The sequence below is a fragment of the Sitophilus oryzae genome, unplaced genomic scaffold (assembly GCF_002938485.1).
Source record: "Sitophilus oryzae breed Bouriz unplaced genomic scaffold, Soryzae_2.0 scaffold_1941_pilon_pilon, whole genome shotgun sequence".
NCBI classification, from domain to species: domain Eukaryota; kingdom Metazoa; phylum Arthropoda; class Insecta; order Coleoptera; family Curculionidae; genus Sitophilus; species Sitophilus oryzae.
Window position 1 is genome coordinate 507,738 of NW_022146659.1, and position 19,490 is coordinate 527,227.

Here is a 19,490-nt window from a genome sequence, read left to right on the forward strand (position 1 = left end):
AAATTTGAAATAAATGAAACTCTAGAACAGTAGTTCCCAAACTTATTTTTCTCGTGGACCACTTTCAAAATTTTACTGGTTTCGGTGGACCCCCTGCTGCTACATTTCTACCACATTCTTAAAGTCGCCAAAAAATAAAAATTGTGTCACTTCTGAGTTCTGTCCCTATATTCCGATATGTAAAATAAAAACGAAAAATGGTACATTTTATATCACTTTATTTATTAAAAGAATAGAATTACAAGAAAAATATTAAGGTAATATAGGTTCAGGTCATAATTTTAATTAATGGGAAGGATGTATCTGATGGAGTGTCAGCAAACGATCAATGTTTGGCTTTATTTTTTGTGAGCAATAAACCGCAAATCCCCCGCTCTGTGATGTTTAATTTGCTCTTTTTTTTGTTAAGAGGTTTGTAACGGCACTAAAACTCCTTTCGACAAGGTATGACGAGGGAAAAGCTATTAAAAATTTCCTTGCGATTTCCCACAGTCCAGGATATTTTTCGGGTATTTCTGCTTGCAGCCAAAATGTTGGGTAGCCTTTTCTAAATTTCACCTTCAGCTCCTCATTAGTGCTTAGCTCGAGCAGCTCCTCTTGTAATACAACATTGGCCACTTCCGTTTCATCAAATGGATTTATGATCCATGGTGGTATATCCATCGTCAGTATATCTTCAAACCTGGTTTTGAAGTCATCATGCAGAGCACTTAAATGTTGACTGTAGGTATGGATATCCTCATCAATACATTCTACCTGCGACAAGTTTGGAAATTGAGAGAATTCGCGCCGACTAATGTTTTGCTTCATAAATTTCAATTTCCCAAGAAAAGCCGAAATTATCCCCTTTGTTTTTATTAAATTCAGGCTGTCCCCTTGTAACTGCAAGTTAATATCATTAAATTTTTTAAACAAATCTGTCAAATACGCAATGTCTGCTTTGAATTTGATCAAGTTTTCTTTTAAATCTGGATCTCTACTTTCTAAGAACTCTAATATGGAATCGAAAACAGAGTAAAATCTCGTTAAGCATGCACCTTTCGACAACCAGCGTACTTCAGTATGTAAGAGCAGTCGTTGGAAGTCTTCATCATTTTCGTCGCACAATTGAGCAAATAAACGCGTATTCAATGCATTGCTTCTGATTTTGTTGACAGCTTTTATTACAAAATGAAGAGATTGGTTCAACCTGTCACTTAAATGTTTTGCCACAAGATGTTGTCGGTGGATTACGCAATGAATAGCTGTAAGTCCTGGTATAATTCTTTTGAGATGACTTATAAACCCACGATATCGCCCGACCATTGCAGGAGCTCCGTCTGTTGCCACTGAAATAATGTTTGTAAATGGGATCGATTTTTCCGTAAAAAAATTACTCAGGACATTAAATATTGATTCGCCTTTAGTGTCAGTCTCCAAAGTTCTGGCAAATAGCAATTCTTCGTGAATTTCTTCCTCAACAATAAATCGGACATATGCCAATAGTAATGCTTCATTACTGGGTAACGTTGACTCGTCCAGTTGTATAGAAAAATGAGTTTTTTGCAGATGATTGCACAAAAAGCTTTCGATATCAGAGCTCATTTCATCAATGCGTCTTTGTACAGTATTGTTACTTAATGGAATTCTTTTTAGTACGTCAAATGGAGATTTGTGCAAAACAGTTTTTAAAACCTCTTCAACAGCGGGTAAAATTAATTGTTCTCCGATAGTGTGCGGTTTTCCAGATTTTGCTATAAGTAATGAGATATTGTAAGATGCCCGCAAGCCATCATCGTTACTTTGAGATGTTGAAGCGAACATACTGTGCATGGTGGGTCTCTTTCCATATTTTTCTTTCAATGTTTGAAAATATTTTAAATCTTTACCTATTTTATCAGTATGACACCTTTTTAGATGATCTTCGAGCTTTGATGGTTTCATAGAGTCATTGCTCAAAACTTTGTTGCATAATAGGCACATGGGCAATTGTTTGTCTGCCTCTGATGGAACAAAACCATATTTCAAATAATCGATACTATATTGTCGACATTTTTTCTTTGCTGTAGCCATGTTTCGTGTCAGTTACCTTACCTGTAAAAAAAAATGTTTTAGTAACCAAGTTTTTTCTGAATATAGGTATCACACCGCAGCCTTTGTCAGCACGCGGAAATAGAATTACGGCTTGTAAAGGGACCAACTAATAAACCGCTGAGACAAATACAGACGTTTTCACAAAACGGTATCAATTTTAAAGTACATAATTTACCACTAATTTTTAATAGTATAAATAAAAATTGGTGTACTCAGTATCGAATACTGATCATATTTGTGTAGGAAAAATAAAAGTCGAAATCCCAAAATTGTCCATAAAACGATAACTAACATTTTATTAAATCAATGAGTTCACGCGCTCCGTGTATTTGCGTATTTTTTGTCTGCGGCTTCATTGTTAAAGCGTGACAAACTGGCATCGAAGTCAAGCCCCGCCCTTTTTCCCGTCGCCCGCGCACCGCTCGCTCTTTCCGAAAAGGAATAGTTTTGATAAAATAGTTACTTCAAAACCAATTTAAAATGATTATGAAATTACTGTTTTATAAAATTAGTAGTTATTTGCAAGAAAAATTACAAAATTAATTGCTCTGCAATATTGCTTATTCGGCCTTTTTAGAGAGGCAGTGTTTCTCTCGTGAAAAAACAATTGAATAAAACGTGCTGTGTTTGTCTTCAAATCGAAAGAGGACAATTAAAATATCTGTAAGTTACTAAGTTACCTATCTATACAGGCCGTTGTGATCAACCGACTAGTACACGTAAACAAAATACTTAAGTACTATAACAAAAAGGTAGGTTACTTACTTTTCTCCGGCACTAGCAAACACAGATATAAATTTTCTCACAACTTTTTTTCAAATTCCGCCTTTTTTCGAAATTCCGGAAACAAATGAATGCGTTTGCCTTTGGCATCAAGTATTTATAGTGGTGATCAAGTTCATGTCTGAACAAGCATTAAGCATTGTCGGGCGGATAGCGCTTTGCAAGTCTGTACACGAAATTGTACGTAATATCGAATACGCAAGTTTGGACAAGTAACAGTCGCTTGCCTTATTAAAATATTATCTGCTTAGATAGGTACTTAAAACAATGTAGGTAGGCCCTTATAAAAACTATGCTTACATTTTTGCTCTTTACTATCAAAAGCAGATAAATTTTCGTGGACCCCCATTAACATCTTATGGACCCCCATTTTTTGTTCACGCCTACGTAGACCCCCAGCAAGTCTCCCGTGGACCCCTGGGGGTCCACCTGGACCACTTTGGGAATCACTGCTCTAGAATGTATTATTAAATGTGTTCAATCACAATATTATGCTAGGGAAATTCTCTTAATAAATAATCGCAAATCTCTACCTAAATACTTACGAAAATTGACCCCCTTTCTCGACACCAATGGAATTCTTAGAGTTGGTGGTCGCTTGCGCAATGCTTCTCTAATTTCTCTCAAAAACATCCCGCACTCTTACCCAATAGTCATAAATTTACTACTCTACTCATAGAATATACTCATAAACTCTATTTGCATCCCGGCCCCCAAACTCTTCACTATATTCTCGCTCAACAATACTGGATTGTTTCTGCTAGAAAAACAATTCGTAGTGTTCTCTTTAAATGTCCTCAATGCTTTCGCGCTAATCCAGTAATGCCTCAGCCTCCTATTATGGGAGATATTCCTGCTGTAAGACTTTCTCAAGTAAAACCTTACTCTGAAGTTGGATGCGACTACGGCGGTCCATTCTCTTTATTAAGATATCGTGCACGAGGTGATGAGTCCTGTAAAGCCTATATTTGCTTATTTGTGTGCATGGCCACGAAAGCTTTGCACTTAGAACTGGTTTCCGACCTTTCCTCCGAGACTTTTCTGGGTGCACTGCGTCGATTCATTTCTCGTAGAGGTCGCTGCAATCATATTTATTCCGATTGTGGAACGAACTTTGTCGGAGCTTCTAGAGAACTGATTAATATGCTAAAATCCGCCGCTGAGCAAGAACAAATTTCCTGGCACTTCAATCCTCCAAGCGCGCCTCATTTTGGTGGCCTGTGGGAAGCAGGAATAAAGTCTGTAAAAACTCAAATTAAAAGGGTTATTGGTGATCAATTGCTCACGTATGAGGTATTTTATACGCTACTAGTTCAAATAGAAGCAGTGCTTAATTCTCGTCCATTGTGTCCACAAAGCTCTGATCCTAATGATTTGGCAGTTCTTACTCCAGGACATTTTTTAACCCTAGAGCCGTTAAACGCCCCTCCGGAAGATGATCTTTCCGGGATAAAATTAAATCATCTCTCTCGCTGGCAGTTGATATCACGCTTGCACCAAAGCTTTTGGAGCCGATGGTCTAAAGAATACCTTCAAACACTTTTACAAAGAGCTAAATGGAATGACTCTACTATTCCAATAGAAATTAACTCGGTTGTTTTATAAAGGATGATAATCTAATTCCGCTCAAATGGAGCATTGGAAGAGTCTTAGAGATTCACCCGGGCCATGATCGTGTTACACGCGTGGTTACTTTAAAAACAGCAAAAGGCATTCTTGAAAGACCAGTGACAAAGATATGCCCACTGCCTTACTGCAAATCTCAAAATTAAAATTTACTCTCTAAAAAAACATAATCGCAAAAAAAACATAATCGCAAAAAAAAAACATAATCTCAAAATAAACATAATTCGCATCTCTTATTTAATTACTTTTCTCTACTCTATAACAAATGTAAACTCTCTTAATATTTAATTAAATTACGCTCATACATTAACCCTAATAATGCATTTTTATAAATTTCCTCTAAATTTAACTCCATAAATTTCACTCTTAGTTTCTTTTAAACATAACGCATTTTTTCACTTATTTTTTTTTATTTTACTTTACTATTCTCAAACGAAAATGGAAAATATTTCATTTTGGTGGGCGGTATGTTGGATTCTATCCCTTCCTCCCATCCTTTACCCGAAAAACCTCAGTGGGTACGTAGCCGTAGTCGAGTACGCAGAGTGACAAGATCGGCCGAGTACACAGTGTACACCTCCAAGCGCGCGCTATCCTCAAGTGTTTTATAAGCAAAAAATCAACAAGTACGAGTCCAGAACGGTAATAAAGGTGAGTGCCCACAGTCCTGATACATTAACTCACCCTAATGAACTGAGCCCCTTAATTCTCGCCCGTAACAAAATTAATAATAATAAAACGAAACAATTTAATTAAGAGATTTCGTAAAAAACATAAAAATTTAAATAAAGAAAAAAGTTATAAAAATTCTGATTATATAAATTCTAATACAAATAGAAAATTACATTTAGTTACACCAGTTATATGCAAGAAAACAGCTGCTTAAGTCCAAGAATATGGAGAACGCTTAATAAACGCTTTCATTCATATAAAACTGTAAGGTCTCGTAAGAGCACCGCCTTTTGCTATGTGTCTTTGCCAAGTGCGCGTTGTATTTTAACTAAATAATTTTTTTTAAAAACAACACTCGTCGAGCAAGTGATTTAATTGGCGCAGTCGGTAGGATCACGTTGTTTCCTAGTTTCGAGTCTCGCATCGTGCGGTAGATCTGGGAAATTCGCGGTTTTCAACCTGTAACGTTTTTAGTTCGTTACATGTCTTTTTTATATATAATATATGATGTCTGGCCTATCATCACCGGATTCCGTATCGTTCAGGCCTGATAATTTATTTGGCACGCTTGGCGTAATTTTTACGTTCCCTAGTCGCCAACCCTGCTATCGTTTCACTGTTCTGTGAAGGCGCTGTCAACATCGCTCCAAGGTTAGGTCGCTCTCCGCGCTTAACCTCACTTTTGTTCACCCGGCTTTTAGAAATGGTAATAATTTAAATCTTGCTGCAAAATCTGAATCAGCTGCCATTTCGAAGCTACAGGTAAAGATGAGTTATTATCTTTTATAGATTCGATATTATTATTGAATATTTTTAGGGTAGAGTTTTGGATTGACCCACCTTAACTCGTATTTGTATTTTGCTGACACGTTGGTGTACTTTTGCTGTTGTCCTCCAGAATGTTAAATGGAAGAAAGGACAGTTCTTTTGTTTATTATTGAGCCCTCGGAAGTGTTTCGAGGTAGGTTTATTTTGTTTATTAGACCTTGTTTGGTTTTTTAAACAAGAGTTTCGTATTTTTAGGGTCTTATGGACGTACATTATCTTATGGACGGACTGTGTCCAAGGTATGGGCAGGTGTCCCATATCTATGTATTGATTCCAAGGTTCGGGCATTATCCAAGGTCCTAGTAGTGTTCCAAGGTACGGATAGTGTCCCCATATTGCCACAGTATGGATACAGCGTAAGCCCCATGCTGCTTCACTCCCATATCTAAGCCTAGTCAGTAGCTACGGCTGTATTGATTCATGGTATCCTCATTCTGGCCCCTTTTGTTGTTTTGGCCAACAGGATCGCCGACAGACAGTACAGAGATGCGAGCCCACCTTATGCTGTTACTGTTTGAAGCAAGATTACATAAAGAACAGCTAAGTGTAGATTTAAGTTCTAGTTTTACATTTAACATTTAAAACATTTTCAGTCTTAAATAATAACGTACATCTTAAGTAATATCGTACAGACTATGTTTAGTGGTTAGATTGTTAAGAACATTCATGTCGATTTAATATTTGAAATATAATTTAGATCTTAGGTTTCATTGCATTACGTCTTGTAATGGTATTACTTTTATAGATATTATTATTGCACTGTTTTAACAGATGAATAACCAAACATAGATTCTAGAGTCTACGGATTGCAACATCTTCGATTTAACATCATATAAAATATATCAAATTAATTAAAGTACTACATTTCATATATTCTCTTAAACTTTACATGTCTTGTATTTTATCGTAGTTGTTTTCATAGATATTTAGTACAACTCTTAACACCATTTTTTTTGACATATAACCACTATATATTTATTAGAACTTTACAATGTCATGTACCAGCAAAGAACATCATGAATAAATATAGTCATTAGTTTTAAGTAATAAACAACTGTGTTTTCTATCTCTGTACATGCCTGGCGCCCAATATCTATTTCTATTATTTATTTGTTTTCTTTCCAGTGAAATACCTTATCCACGACACTATCCGATGAAAAGCTGCCGTTCGCAGTGGTAGTTGTTATAAAAAACGCTACAAACCCCTAAAACGTAATTTTTACGAACAAAAATTACTGTGAACTTTCTGTGGCGGTCACTACCAAGCAGAACTGTGCTGAGCGCGCTACATTCGAGGCAGTGCAGTGCAACCTGTAAGAGTAAGAGGATCAACCCCAACAGAAATAGACGAACCACCACAAGGCGAGCAGATAACAGAAGTCCGGAGAAGGGAAGAAGCTTATCAAGGTAGGTGCCATTTCCTTTTCGCCTCTCCTGAACCCTCTGTATAAGGAGTCAGTCTAGAGATAATTATAGGTAGCAGCTTATCGAAAGCATTAATTTTAAGACAAAGAAAAATCAATCAATCAATAAAATAAAACGAATAAAAAAAAATGTATGAACAATCTAGAAACGATTGTTGAACAAATCAATAATATAAGTTTAAGAGAAAATAATTTAAATACAAAAATGCAAGATTCAAGTAACCAACAACCCAAAATAAATTGGGATATTTTTAAATCTAAGCTAGATAATATTAAGGCGTATGATGGCAATAGTAATAGATACGTTAAATAAATTCATTTTTAAATGTGAAAATTTAATGTTAAGATATAATAACATTGAAGACGATTAATTTAAACAACACATTTTTGAATGTATCCATTCTAAGTTAGTCGGTAAGGCAGAACTAATGGTCGGCAACAGAACCGAACTCAGTAGTTGGGATGCCGTAAAAGCTGCTCTTATTCAGTGGTTTTTCGGATAAAAGAGATTTAGACTATCTTATACAAGAACTAACCAGGATGATACCCTTTAAAGGTGAACATTTGGCAAGTTTTGGCAACAGAATTCAACTTACAAAAAGTAGTGTAATTCAAAGGGTGAGCAATGACACCAGCCTTTCAACAGAGCAAAAGATGTGTCAAATTAGTCACTACGATAAAACCGCTTTAAATACTTTTATAGCAGGGTGTAGTGGTCAATTACGAAATAACATGTATATTAAAAAAAAGAGAATCCTAGAAGATGCGATAGCTTTTGTTGATGAGTTTGAAAATTTCGAAAGATTATACGGTTGTATGCAAAATACAAATTTAAATCAAAAACCAAATAATCAATTTATGAAAATAAAGAAAAAAGAAATCCAAATTTTAGAAAGTTTCAAAATAATCCTCAAAATAATTTTCAAAATCAACCAAATTTTAATAACTATAACAGAAATCCAAATTATCAACAAAATTATAACAGACAATATTACCCAAATTATCAACAAAACCCTAATTTTCCATCGAAACCTGTTTTTCCAAGTCAACCTATTGATTTACCCCCATCTCGACAAGTACCCCAAAGCTTTCCCACCAACAGAGGAGTTTTCGGACCCCCTCGTAATGTCTTTAAACCTAGACCTATACCTCCACACGAACAAACTAAACCTGTACCGATGTCGACTACATCACACGTTCCTTCTACGATGTATAGTAAAAGAAATTCTCACATACAAAATTTTAGGCCAAATTACCAACAAAATCCAAACCAAAATTTTATGTTCCAAGAAGTATATTCTAACGAAAACGATTATAATAATTATAACGATTCTGATTACAATAATCAATATTGTTCTCAAGACTATAATCAATATTATTCTGATGAAAATCAATACGATCAAAATAACGAATATTTCGAAACCGAAAATTTCGAAGAAAATCAAACAAATGATGACTCTTCTCAATCGAAAGAAAATTTTACGGAGCCGAGCCTCCAAAAGACAACGACATGATAGAAATTAATACTAATATTGCGAGAAATAACGCATTACCTTACGTAGAAATTAAAAACCCTAAATTAAAATTACTAATAGACACTGGAATTTCTCGATCTATTTTAAGACCGAGTATAGCTGAAGAATTTTTTCCAGATTGTATATATCAGACAACTAACATAATAAAAACAGCTGTAGGTAGCCAAGCGGCTCAATATCAAGCCGATATTAATTTTTCAGATTTTAAAAATAATCACGAAATTAAATTCATTCTTTTTGATTTTCATGATTATTATGACGGTGTTTTAGGACTATCAGATCTGATAAAAATGAATTTAAACATTGATTTAAAAAATAAAAAATTAATTGGACAAAACATCGAAATTCCATTTAAATATAGGCAACCTAAAGAGACAAGTTTTTCTTTTTCTTTAAACTCACATGAAAAAATAATAAAAAAGATTTCGGTAAGCGTATTTAGTGCCGATATAATAACAATTTCAGGCACGATAAATGATTTATATATACCCCAAATTTTATCATATGTTAAAGAAGGATTTGCTCCAATCGAGATCCAACGAACAAAACAATTTGTGTTACTTTAAATGAACCCATACCAGTGAACGCGTTTCAAACAAATCTTTACGAAACATATACTGTCGCAAATTTTAAATCTAGTTACCCAAACTATTCCAATAAAAACAACACGTATATCAAGGATTTGATAAGAACATCACACATGAATTCCGAAGAAAAACAACACATTAGGAGGAAGGAATTTCCAGAGCAAGGAACATTAGCAAGGAATTTCCAGAGATTTTCTACAAACCCGGAGACCAGCTTTCCTTTACGTCAAAAGTGAAACACCATATCAAGACCACGGACGATGTACCAATCTATTCAAAATCTTATAGATACCCATATGTACATAAAGACGAAGTCCAGAGGCAGGTCAATGACATGTTGGAAAAAGGAATCATTAGATCATCCGCTAGCCCTTGGTCGTCCCCGATTTAGGTAGTACCGAAAAAGATGGATGCATCGGGTCAACAGAAATGGCGAGTAGTCGTCGATTATCGTAAGATAAACGAAAAAACGATTGATGACCGATACCCAATACCCAACATAACAGACATTCTCGACAAATTAGGACGTTCACAATACTTTTCCACTATTGATTTAGCAAGTGGTTTTCACCAAATAGAGATGCACGCAGACTCGGTAGAAAAAACAGCTTTTACAGTGAATAAGGGACACTATGAGTATTTGCGAATGCCATTTGGATTGAAAAACGCGCCCTCAACATTCCAAAGGGTGATGGACGAAGTATTGAAAGAATTACAGAACAAAATATGTATGGTGTATATGGACGACATCATAATATTCAGTTCAAGCCTTCAAGAACACATCCAAAATTTGAGACTGGTATTTTCAAAATTAAAAACTGCCAACCTGGAGATCCAACTAGACAAGAGCGAATTCCTTAGGAAAGAAGTGGAATTTTTAGGACACGTAGTTACAGCATCCGGCATAAAACCGAATAGCAACAAAATCGCTGCAATTCAAAAATTTCCAATCCCGAAGACCCAGAAAGAAATCAAGTCATTTCTCGGATTGCTAGGTTATTACCGAAAATTTATTAATAACTTTGCGAAGATCACCAAGCCATTAACCAAATGCTTAAAAAGAATGAAAAGGTAACCATGACAGAAGAATATGTAAATTGCTTTAATGAATGCAAAAACATATTGACATCCGAACCTGTCCTAGCCTACCCGGATTTTACTAAACAATTTGAGCTCACTACCGATGCCTCAAAGTATGCGATAGGTGCTATCTTATCTCAGAACAATGACCCGATAAGTTACGCCTCCAGAACACTCAACCCAGCCGAAATAAATTATTCGACTATAGAGAAAGAGCTATTAGCTATAGTCTGGGCTACGAAATATTTTAGACCATACCTATTCGGACATAAGTTCATCATATTCACCGACCATCGCCCGTTACAGTGGTTAATGTCATTAAAAGAACCAAATTCACGTTTGGTAAGGTGGAGACTGAAACTAGAAGAGTTTGACTATAAGATTCAATACAAGAAAGGAAAATACAACCAAGCAGCAGACGCACTCTCCCGAATTCCTCCGAGTACTGATCTGAATGCTTTAGAAACCTCATCGATATACCACAATTCTATTTACAGTGTAACTAAACACACTCCATTTGAGATAATAAAAGGGCATATCGATAGTACTGATCCATTCGATCTAAACGATCAATTAATTGTATCAAATTACTTAAGTAACGATAAAGAAAATGTAAAAGAATTATATCAGAATATACAAAGAGTAAACGCGGAAACAAAAGAGAAAATAATAAGTAAGTGTAATGATAAAAGATCAGAGCCTCCAAAATATAACACCGGTACAGCCTACGTCAAAACAAAAGCTCTTAGTAAAGACCAACCGCGCTTTAAAAAGACGGAAATGGTATAAAACTAACAACGAAACCGATATAAAACTAATAACCGACAAAGGGACTTACCACAAAAATCTGTTTAGAAAACCTAAAACTAAACAAAATTTAGAATTTCAGGGAAAAAATGACAAAGATCCTCCTGACAAAGATCCCAATTCTAGTACTTCTAGTACTCCCTGTATAAAAACAGAAGAAATATCTTTAAGTACAATTAAGAATTCTATTTTACCTATGAAATTAGGAAATGCTAAACTTATATATAGCAAGCATACTTTTCTCCATTATATAAAATTAAAACCTATTTTTAAGTAGCTAATTAACATAGAAAAATATTTTAACGACTTAAAAAGTCATATAACTCACGAAAATATACTAATCATATTTCATATCATGGAATATCTCAAAATGCTATTATCCAAACACAATTTCTAATCGATATAACTCAACAAAAACTTAAATGAAAGAATAAAAGAAATTTAAATCCACGTTTTAGAAACAAAAGAGGATTAATTAATATTATAGGGAAATTAAATAAATGGCTTTTTGGCTCTCTAGACTCCGAAGATGGAGATAGATATAACAAAGCTATTATTCAATTAGAGAATAAGCAGAAATCAGCTATCAATGAATTGAATTTATAAATATCATTGTCAAAAAATATAATTAAAAATTATAACGAAACAATTTTTACTTTAAATTCAAACCAGCAAAAACTAGAGCAAGAGTTAAGCGTTTTTAAAGAAACAGTTGATAAGAGAATAACAGAACTGCAAGATTACATCAGTCTTCAAGGTATTATATCACACATTAACTTAAACTGCCAGAACTTAATCACGTTCCTTGATAATATAGAGGACGGTATTACGTTTGCTAGATTAAATACGTTGCATAATGCCGTAATAGCGAGCAACGAACTCGAAGAAAATATCAATTACTTAAAAACGATATACCAAGAAAAAGAGATTACAAATTTTAAAAATATATTGACTTACTATCAATTTTTAGGTACACAAGTAGTATTTTCTGATACAAGATTAATATTTTCTGTTCATGTACCTATAATTAGATCTGAAATACTCTCTTTTTACCACATTTACCCAATAATCCTAAACAAGCAAACTTTTATCCCAAAATATCCCTACTTGGCACAAGAAAACAACCATCACCAGTTCAATGAAGACACCTGTCCTTTTCTGGAAGACGCCTACTACTGTGAAGAAAACTTCTTTTCGCAAGACCCCTGTACAGTCCAATGACTCTCAGGACATTTCGACAACTGTACTGTCATCAAGATCCAGATGGAAGAATCGATCATCGAACAGATCACCAAGGAAGAAATTTTAATATTACCAATCATAGAAGAAACGATATTTTCGCAATGCCAAACCGATCAATACATGAAGATCGACAATCCAACATTGGTCAAGATTCCCCAGAATTGTAAAGTCAAAGTCAATTCAAAAACGTTTTTCAACGACATCCGAATTCAAAGAGGGAAACCTTTAATACTACCAGAGGTTTCATTCGAAAATATACCAAGCTTGGAGATGTACAGCACGCCAAATTTAACCAAAATAAACTTCGAAGACATCTACAAACTGAAAGATATGGTTAATCAATTATCGCCAATCGAAGATAATGAAGAACCAATCAATACTTCGAATATAATCGATATTATTATCATTATATTTATCAGTTGGATCATCATCTACTTCCTAGTGAAGAAATCAAGATCGATCAAGAAGCTGAATTCATTTTGTCAAAAGAAGAAAGAAGCCAAGATCGAAGAATCGAAGCCCATTCCCGAAAATCACTCCCTGATTTTCTCGTCTTAAGGAGGGAGGAGTTATATGCAAGAAAACAGCTGCTTAAGTCCAAGAATACGGAGAACGCTTAATAAATGCTTAAAGGAATTAAACCTAACCCTGATAAAATTAGTGCAATAAAAAATTATCCTTTACCTAGTACACAGAAAGAACTTAAATCGTTTTTAGGATTAACAGGTTACTATAGAAAATTTATAAAAGATTAGGTAAAGACTTCAAAACCACTTACACAATGTTTAAAGAAAAATTCTAAAGTTATTCATTCTAATAGTTTTATTGATTCATTTAATTTATTAAAAAATATGTTAATTAATTCTCCTATTCTTAAATATCCAGATTTTGAAAAAGAATTTGTTTTAACTACAGATGCTTCAAATGTAGCTCTAGGTGCTGTTTTATCTCAAGGAAATCCACCTAATGATCAACCTATAGCTTATGCATCACGTATTGAACATGAAACAGAACAAAAGTATTCAACTATAGAAAAAGAACTGTTATGTATAGTTTGGGCATGTAAATACTTTCGTTCGTATCTTTTTGGAAAAAAAATTAAAATTTACACAGACCACAGACCTTTGGTTTGGTTATTTAATCTTAAGGAACCTAATTCTAAATTAATTCGTTGGAGATTGTGATTAGAAGAATATGATTACGAAATAATTTATAAAAAAGGTAAACAAAATACGAACGCATATTGTCACGTATACAAATAAATGCTTTATAAACCGATTCATTAATTAATTATCCTGGAAATATTGATGAAGATATTACACAATTTTTAGATAAAAATTTTAATCCTGATTATATAACAAATGAATTAAGAGAAGAAACTCTTAAAAATGTTGAACCTAAAATTAAAATTTTGTCAGATATACAAATTCGTCCACCTGATAATCAATCTTTAATTTCTAGAGCTCATACAGTTAACGCTAATAGTAATTATAATCAAATGACTCTTTTAGATGACATAATTAATAATAAACCTAATCAAATTATAGTGAAAAAATTAGCATATAATTCTTATATAAAAGTAAATAAGGAAACTTTTGATGGTCATAATATACTTAATGTAATTTTACCTTTAGATTTACAAACAATAACTAATTTTATTAAATTTACCAATTTTATTAATTAATAAAAATACTCATATATATTTTCATTCTCAAGAACTTCGAACTTATTTTAATGAAAGTTTATGTAATCATTTTCAAAATATTAAATTAATGGAATGTACAAAATTATTAAATAATGTTAAGCCTGAAGAAAGAGATTTACTTTTAAAATATAAACATATAGGAAAAACTAGTCATAGAGGTATTGAAGAAACTTATAAATTTTTAAAATTAATTATTATTGGAAATCTTTTAAAAATGATATAACTAATTATATAAATAATTGTGAAATATGTCAGAAAACTAAATATAATAGAAAACCCATTAATGAACCTTTAATATTAACTGAAACAACCTGTAACCTTTTCAAATAATTCATATAGATACCTTTATAATAGGAAAAGAAAAATTCTTAACTATTTTAGATAAATTTTCTGAATTTGGACAAGCTTTACATTATAGTGGAAACTCGATTTCTTGTTGTGAACAATTAGTAAAATATTTTTCATTCTTGGGAATACCTAAAAAAATAGTTAGTGATAATGGTTCTGTATTTAAAAATGAAGTAATTAATAATCTTTTGAAATTACATAATATTGAGATACATTTTACAACTCCATACCATCATGAATTCTCCTATAGAACGTTTATATTCTACATTAATTGAACATATTAGAATATTAAAAGAAATTTATCCTGATAATGATGTAATTAATTTAATGCCTTATGCAATAATAGCTTATAATAATACAATACATTCATCTACAAATTTTACACCTCAAGAATTAATTTTAGGACATATAAATGCATGAGATCCAATGAATTTAGGACCTTCACACGTTTATTCTGAATATATAAATGATCATAGAAATAAAACAAAAGTTCTTTATGATAAAATTGCTAATGAATCTAAATTACGAAAACAAAAAGTTATAGATAAAATTAATGAAGATAGAAAATCAGAAAATGTAATTGTGGGATGGCAAGTATATAAGAAAATAGAAAATAGATTGGGAAAATTAAAAAATAAATTTAGTAATCCTTATATTTTGACAAAAATTTTAGAAAATGGAAAAATTGAAATAGAAATTCTAAAACAAAACGTAAAGAAATTATACATATTAATGAAACTAAAATAAAGAAAACTAATTAATTTGTAAAAGTATTTATTTAGCATATAAAATACAAAACATAAAATATAAAAAATATAATAAAATATTTTTGAGTCATACTATATGCAATATTTGAATTTAATTAATTGATCAATGATAATGAATAATTAGTAAGATTAAATAATAAAATAATTAGTTTAATTAATAAAAATAAAAATATAATAAAATTTTAATTGAAAAATAATTATTTTAGTTGGAATTAAAATGATATTAATATTTAATAGTTTAAAGATATTTATAGATAAAATAAAATATCAAATAGAATTTAATGTTTGTGATTGAGGAAAATTTTATTTTAGAATATTAACTTAAGAAAAATCTGATAGTTTATTAATGTCTTTGTTTTTGGAAAATGAATTTGAAAATTGATTGATTTTTTTTATGAAAAATAATTATATAAGATAATTAAAAATAATAATGACTAATTTTAATGAAAATACTTAGAATATTTTAAATTTAATTGTTTAAAAACTAATTGATTTTATTTAAGAAATTGTTATAATTAATAGTTGATATTTAATGAAATTGTATTTGAATTTAATAATGATTTATTTACTTATTTTCTGTAAAGGATATAACTCTGGTATAACTTAAAAATTATTTAATTATTTTTGATGATTGAAATTTAAATTAATATTTCTTACGTAAACATAACTATTGTATTGTTTTCGTCTAAGAGGGGAGGAGTTATATTCTACGCATTTAAATACCATTATTCTATAAATAATTTATATTGATTTGAATTACATCGTGTTACAACGCTTTTTCTATACAAATTCTAAGAAGATTCTAGACTTTTTCATCATACTTAAGGAATTCATCAGAAACCAGTTCTTTTGCATCATTTTGCTAAATTCTTATAAAAGGCATTGTAATACGAATAAATCTTTTGAGACTTTTGCTCTCCAGTAGTTGATAGAGAAACATCTCTGTAAAATCTTTGTTATAATTCTGTTGTTTAAAAATAAAAGTTATTTTCGCTCGAATACTTCTAATTTTATTTTTTTTAAAGTTTTGAATAAACTTCAAAATTTTACTTCGGTAAGTTATAATTGCATAAATATTTGCTTAATAGCGTTTCGAAAAAAATATGCAATTTCTTTTAGTACATACCTATATTATAAATATCTTAAACTGTAAAATGGCTCCCAAAAGAACATGTAAAGTTAACGATGCCCTGCTACAGGTGTTCCCTTTTCTAAAGCGAATAAAATTCGATACAAATGTACAATGTTGTAAATGTAATGCTGAATTTTCAATAGCTTACTGTGGGAAGCGCGATGTTATCAGGCTTATAGAACCCGAAAAGCATAAGCCCCCCCGATATCTAACGGCAGCTGCATCATCTACAACGGTTTCAAACTTTTTCAGACGCGAAGAATTTGGAACAGAAGAAAGAAAATTGGCCGTTTCTGAAGCTTTATTTTTTTATCTACTCTGGTGAATAATCAGAGTTTTAGGTCTGTGGAGTGCAGAACTAAAGTGATTCGGCATTTATTTGAAAAAAAAGTTGCTTGTCGCCGAACCAAGTCCGAAGCAATTATAAAAAAAAATTGCGCCATGGATAATGACCGAAATTAAGGAAAACTTAAATAATGCAAATTTCGTGACAATTTTTTCAGACGCGTCTGACCATAAAGTTCTAAAATTGTTTTCTACTTTGGTTCGATATTTTAATGAGCATACTGGCGTTAATACCAAGATGCTAGATTTTTTAATTTACCTGGCAAAACATCAGACCTAATTTCAAACTCACTTTATAATATATTACACAAAAGGAATATCCAAAATAAACTAATCGCTTACTGTGCTGATAACGCAAATACTAATTTTGGGGGTCGTTTGAGAAAGGTTGATGGAAAAAATATTTTCAGCAACCTTAATTCTAAATTAAACAAGAATTTACTTGAGGTTGGGTGCGCCGCAAACATCATACATTAATTCTGTACAATCTGCCGCTGATCTTCTTTCGCTTGTTATTGACGGTATTATCGTAAAATTGTACTCTCATTTTTTTACTTTTGTAACGAAAATTTATTTTCGTTGTGCTTGCCTTCGGATTATTTTATTTTTAAACAAGGTTTTTACAGTTTGCAATTTTACTCGGCCTTCCGGTACCATACTTTTCTCCGGTTCGATGTTGTGCGTCGGGATACTAGAATAAGATAAACGTTCAATTCGTTAATCAATTATTTATAATAATTATCGTATATATATCGTTAATCAATTAATATAATTAATTAATTTAAAATATATTTTTTATCGTTCTTTAATAATTCTCAATGGTACTTAGCAAAGTTGAACCTATTATTTGGATTTTAATATGTTTTTGTTCAACGATTATAAATTAAGTTGCTCTTTTCATGGATCATGCCATCCATCACGAGAATCCATGGAGTACCAAATTACTCCAAATGGTACGCTCTACAAAATATTGCAGTTTGTAAAACACCGTAGATTGTTTTAGGCAATTCATAATACAATAATTGTTGCAATTTTTGTTTGCCTACCTACTGTTTGAGATTCATTTGTTTATTTTTAACAGAGGTTAAGTGAATTTTCCTTGTTATCAGTGCTAATTGAAGATGCAATTGTTTCCTTAATTTTTAAAAAAGTATGTAAGGAGTCGTTAAGTATTATTATTTTATTAGTAGTTGAAATTCTATCGAGTGAACATAACGCATGATATTTTTAATTCGATTTGATATGTCAAGATTTTCGGGAGAAGAGGTAGGGTTAATATAAAACTAAAAATTTTAAAATTTTGTTCTTCTCTTCTCATCTCTGCTTTGGTCATTATCGCCATTATTTCAATCTGTTTGAGATTTTTAGTTTTTTGTCAAGACTGCACGATGAAGGTACGATTTTTATTTAATTTTACTATCTGGTTCTATTTAACAATTTATTTTCAACATTATTTCATTACTTATTAGTATCCTTAATATATTTTCCAACTGTAGGTAACTACCTAGTGTTTTTTCAAATTTTTTATATACCTAGCTACAGTTTTTTCTCATGAGAGCACGTGTATAGTAGTTTTTGTAATTTTTCTAATACCTTTAACTTTTATTTAGTACTATTTTTTTTCTATCTATATATATATATATATATATATATATATATATATATATATATATATATATATATATATATATATATATATATATATATATATATATATATCTCTCTCTCTCGAGGTAATCACAACGTGGAACCGGAACACAGGCAGTTGTTCGATACAGAGTCAGGCTGTCCGAGAGAACCAACCGCAGGTACGATCAGGAATATCCTTTATATTCTATTTTTTCTCGCCTTATCTGTCGATTAATTTATTATTAATAATATACCTTTTTATAATTAAAATCGTCATTTTTTTAGATTTTTGTTTTTTTTTAGCACATTAAAGTAATGAATAATTGTCTGATAGAACACGGTTTTTTCATTTTTATTATGAAATCGTACCTATAGTGTGATAGTGGTCTTGCTATTTTTTATTAAATTGATTTACATTTTTTTGAGAGAGAGAGAGAGACAGAGTGAGATATACATTTTATCTTTGCCTATTTTTTTAAAATAATTTAGACAATACTCCATTCTAATTTCATTTAAGCTGTTATAGCCAGATTTCATAATTTATTAATTAATTTATTTATTAATAGTTTTTTTTTTTTTTTTTTTTTTTTTTTTTATTATTCATATTTTTTATTGGTTGGCTTTTTGAGAAGACTAACAATTTTTTGGTTAAATACCAATTTGAACAATATTATTATTCACAAATAATTTTAAAAGATAATAAAAATACATTAGAATAAAACATTAGCATATCATAACAAATACATTTTAAAGTATTTAAATCTATTGTCTATCTGATACACAGTCAATGCAGATTTATAATCAGAGTATTGGATACATTTCACCCATTTGTAAAATACACATCCATGAGACTTTTTTCATAACCTTGATGGATCTGATAGCAGGTTGTTCATATTTTCTGAGAATT

The 19,490-nt window shown here is 31.5% G+C and overlaps 1 protein-coding gene across 1 annotated transcript; it reads left to right on the plus strand.

Annotated features, from left to right (window-relative positions):
* The first annotated feature begins 3,678 nt into the window (after window positions 1–3,678).
* On the plus strand, window positions 3,679–4,461 carry LOC115883541. Its single transcript, XM_030901907.1, has one exon. It carries the CDS (start codon window positions 3,679–3,681, stop codon window positions 4,459–4,461), a length of 783 nt encoding a protein of 260 aa, XP_030757767.1.
* Window positions 4,462–19,490: the final 15,029 nt, after the last annotated feature.

Coding starts and splice junctions, on each gene's coding strand:
- LOC115883541 (XM_030901907.1), top strand. CDS start 3,679: ATGCCTCAGCCTCCTATTATGGGAGATATTCCTGCTGTAAGACTTTCT.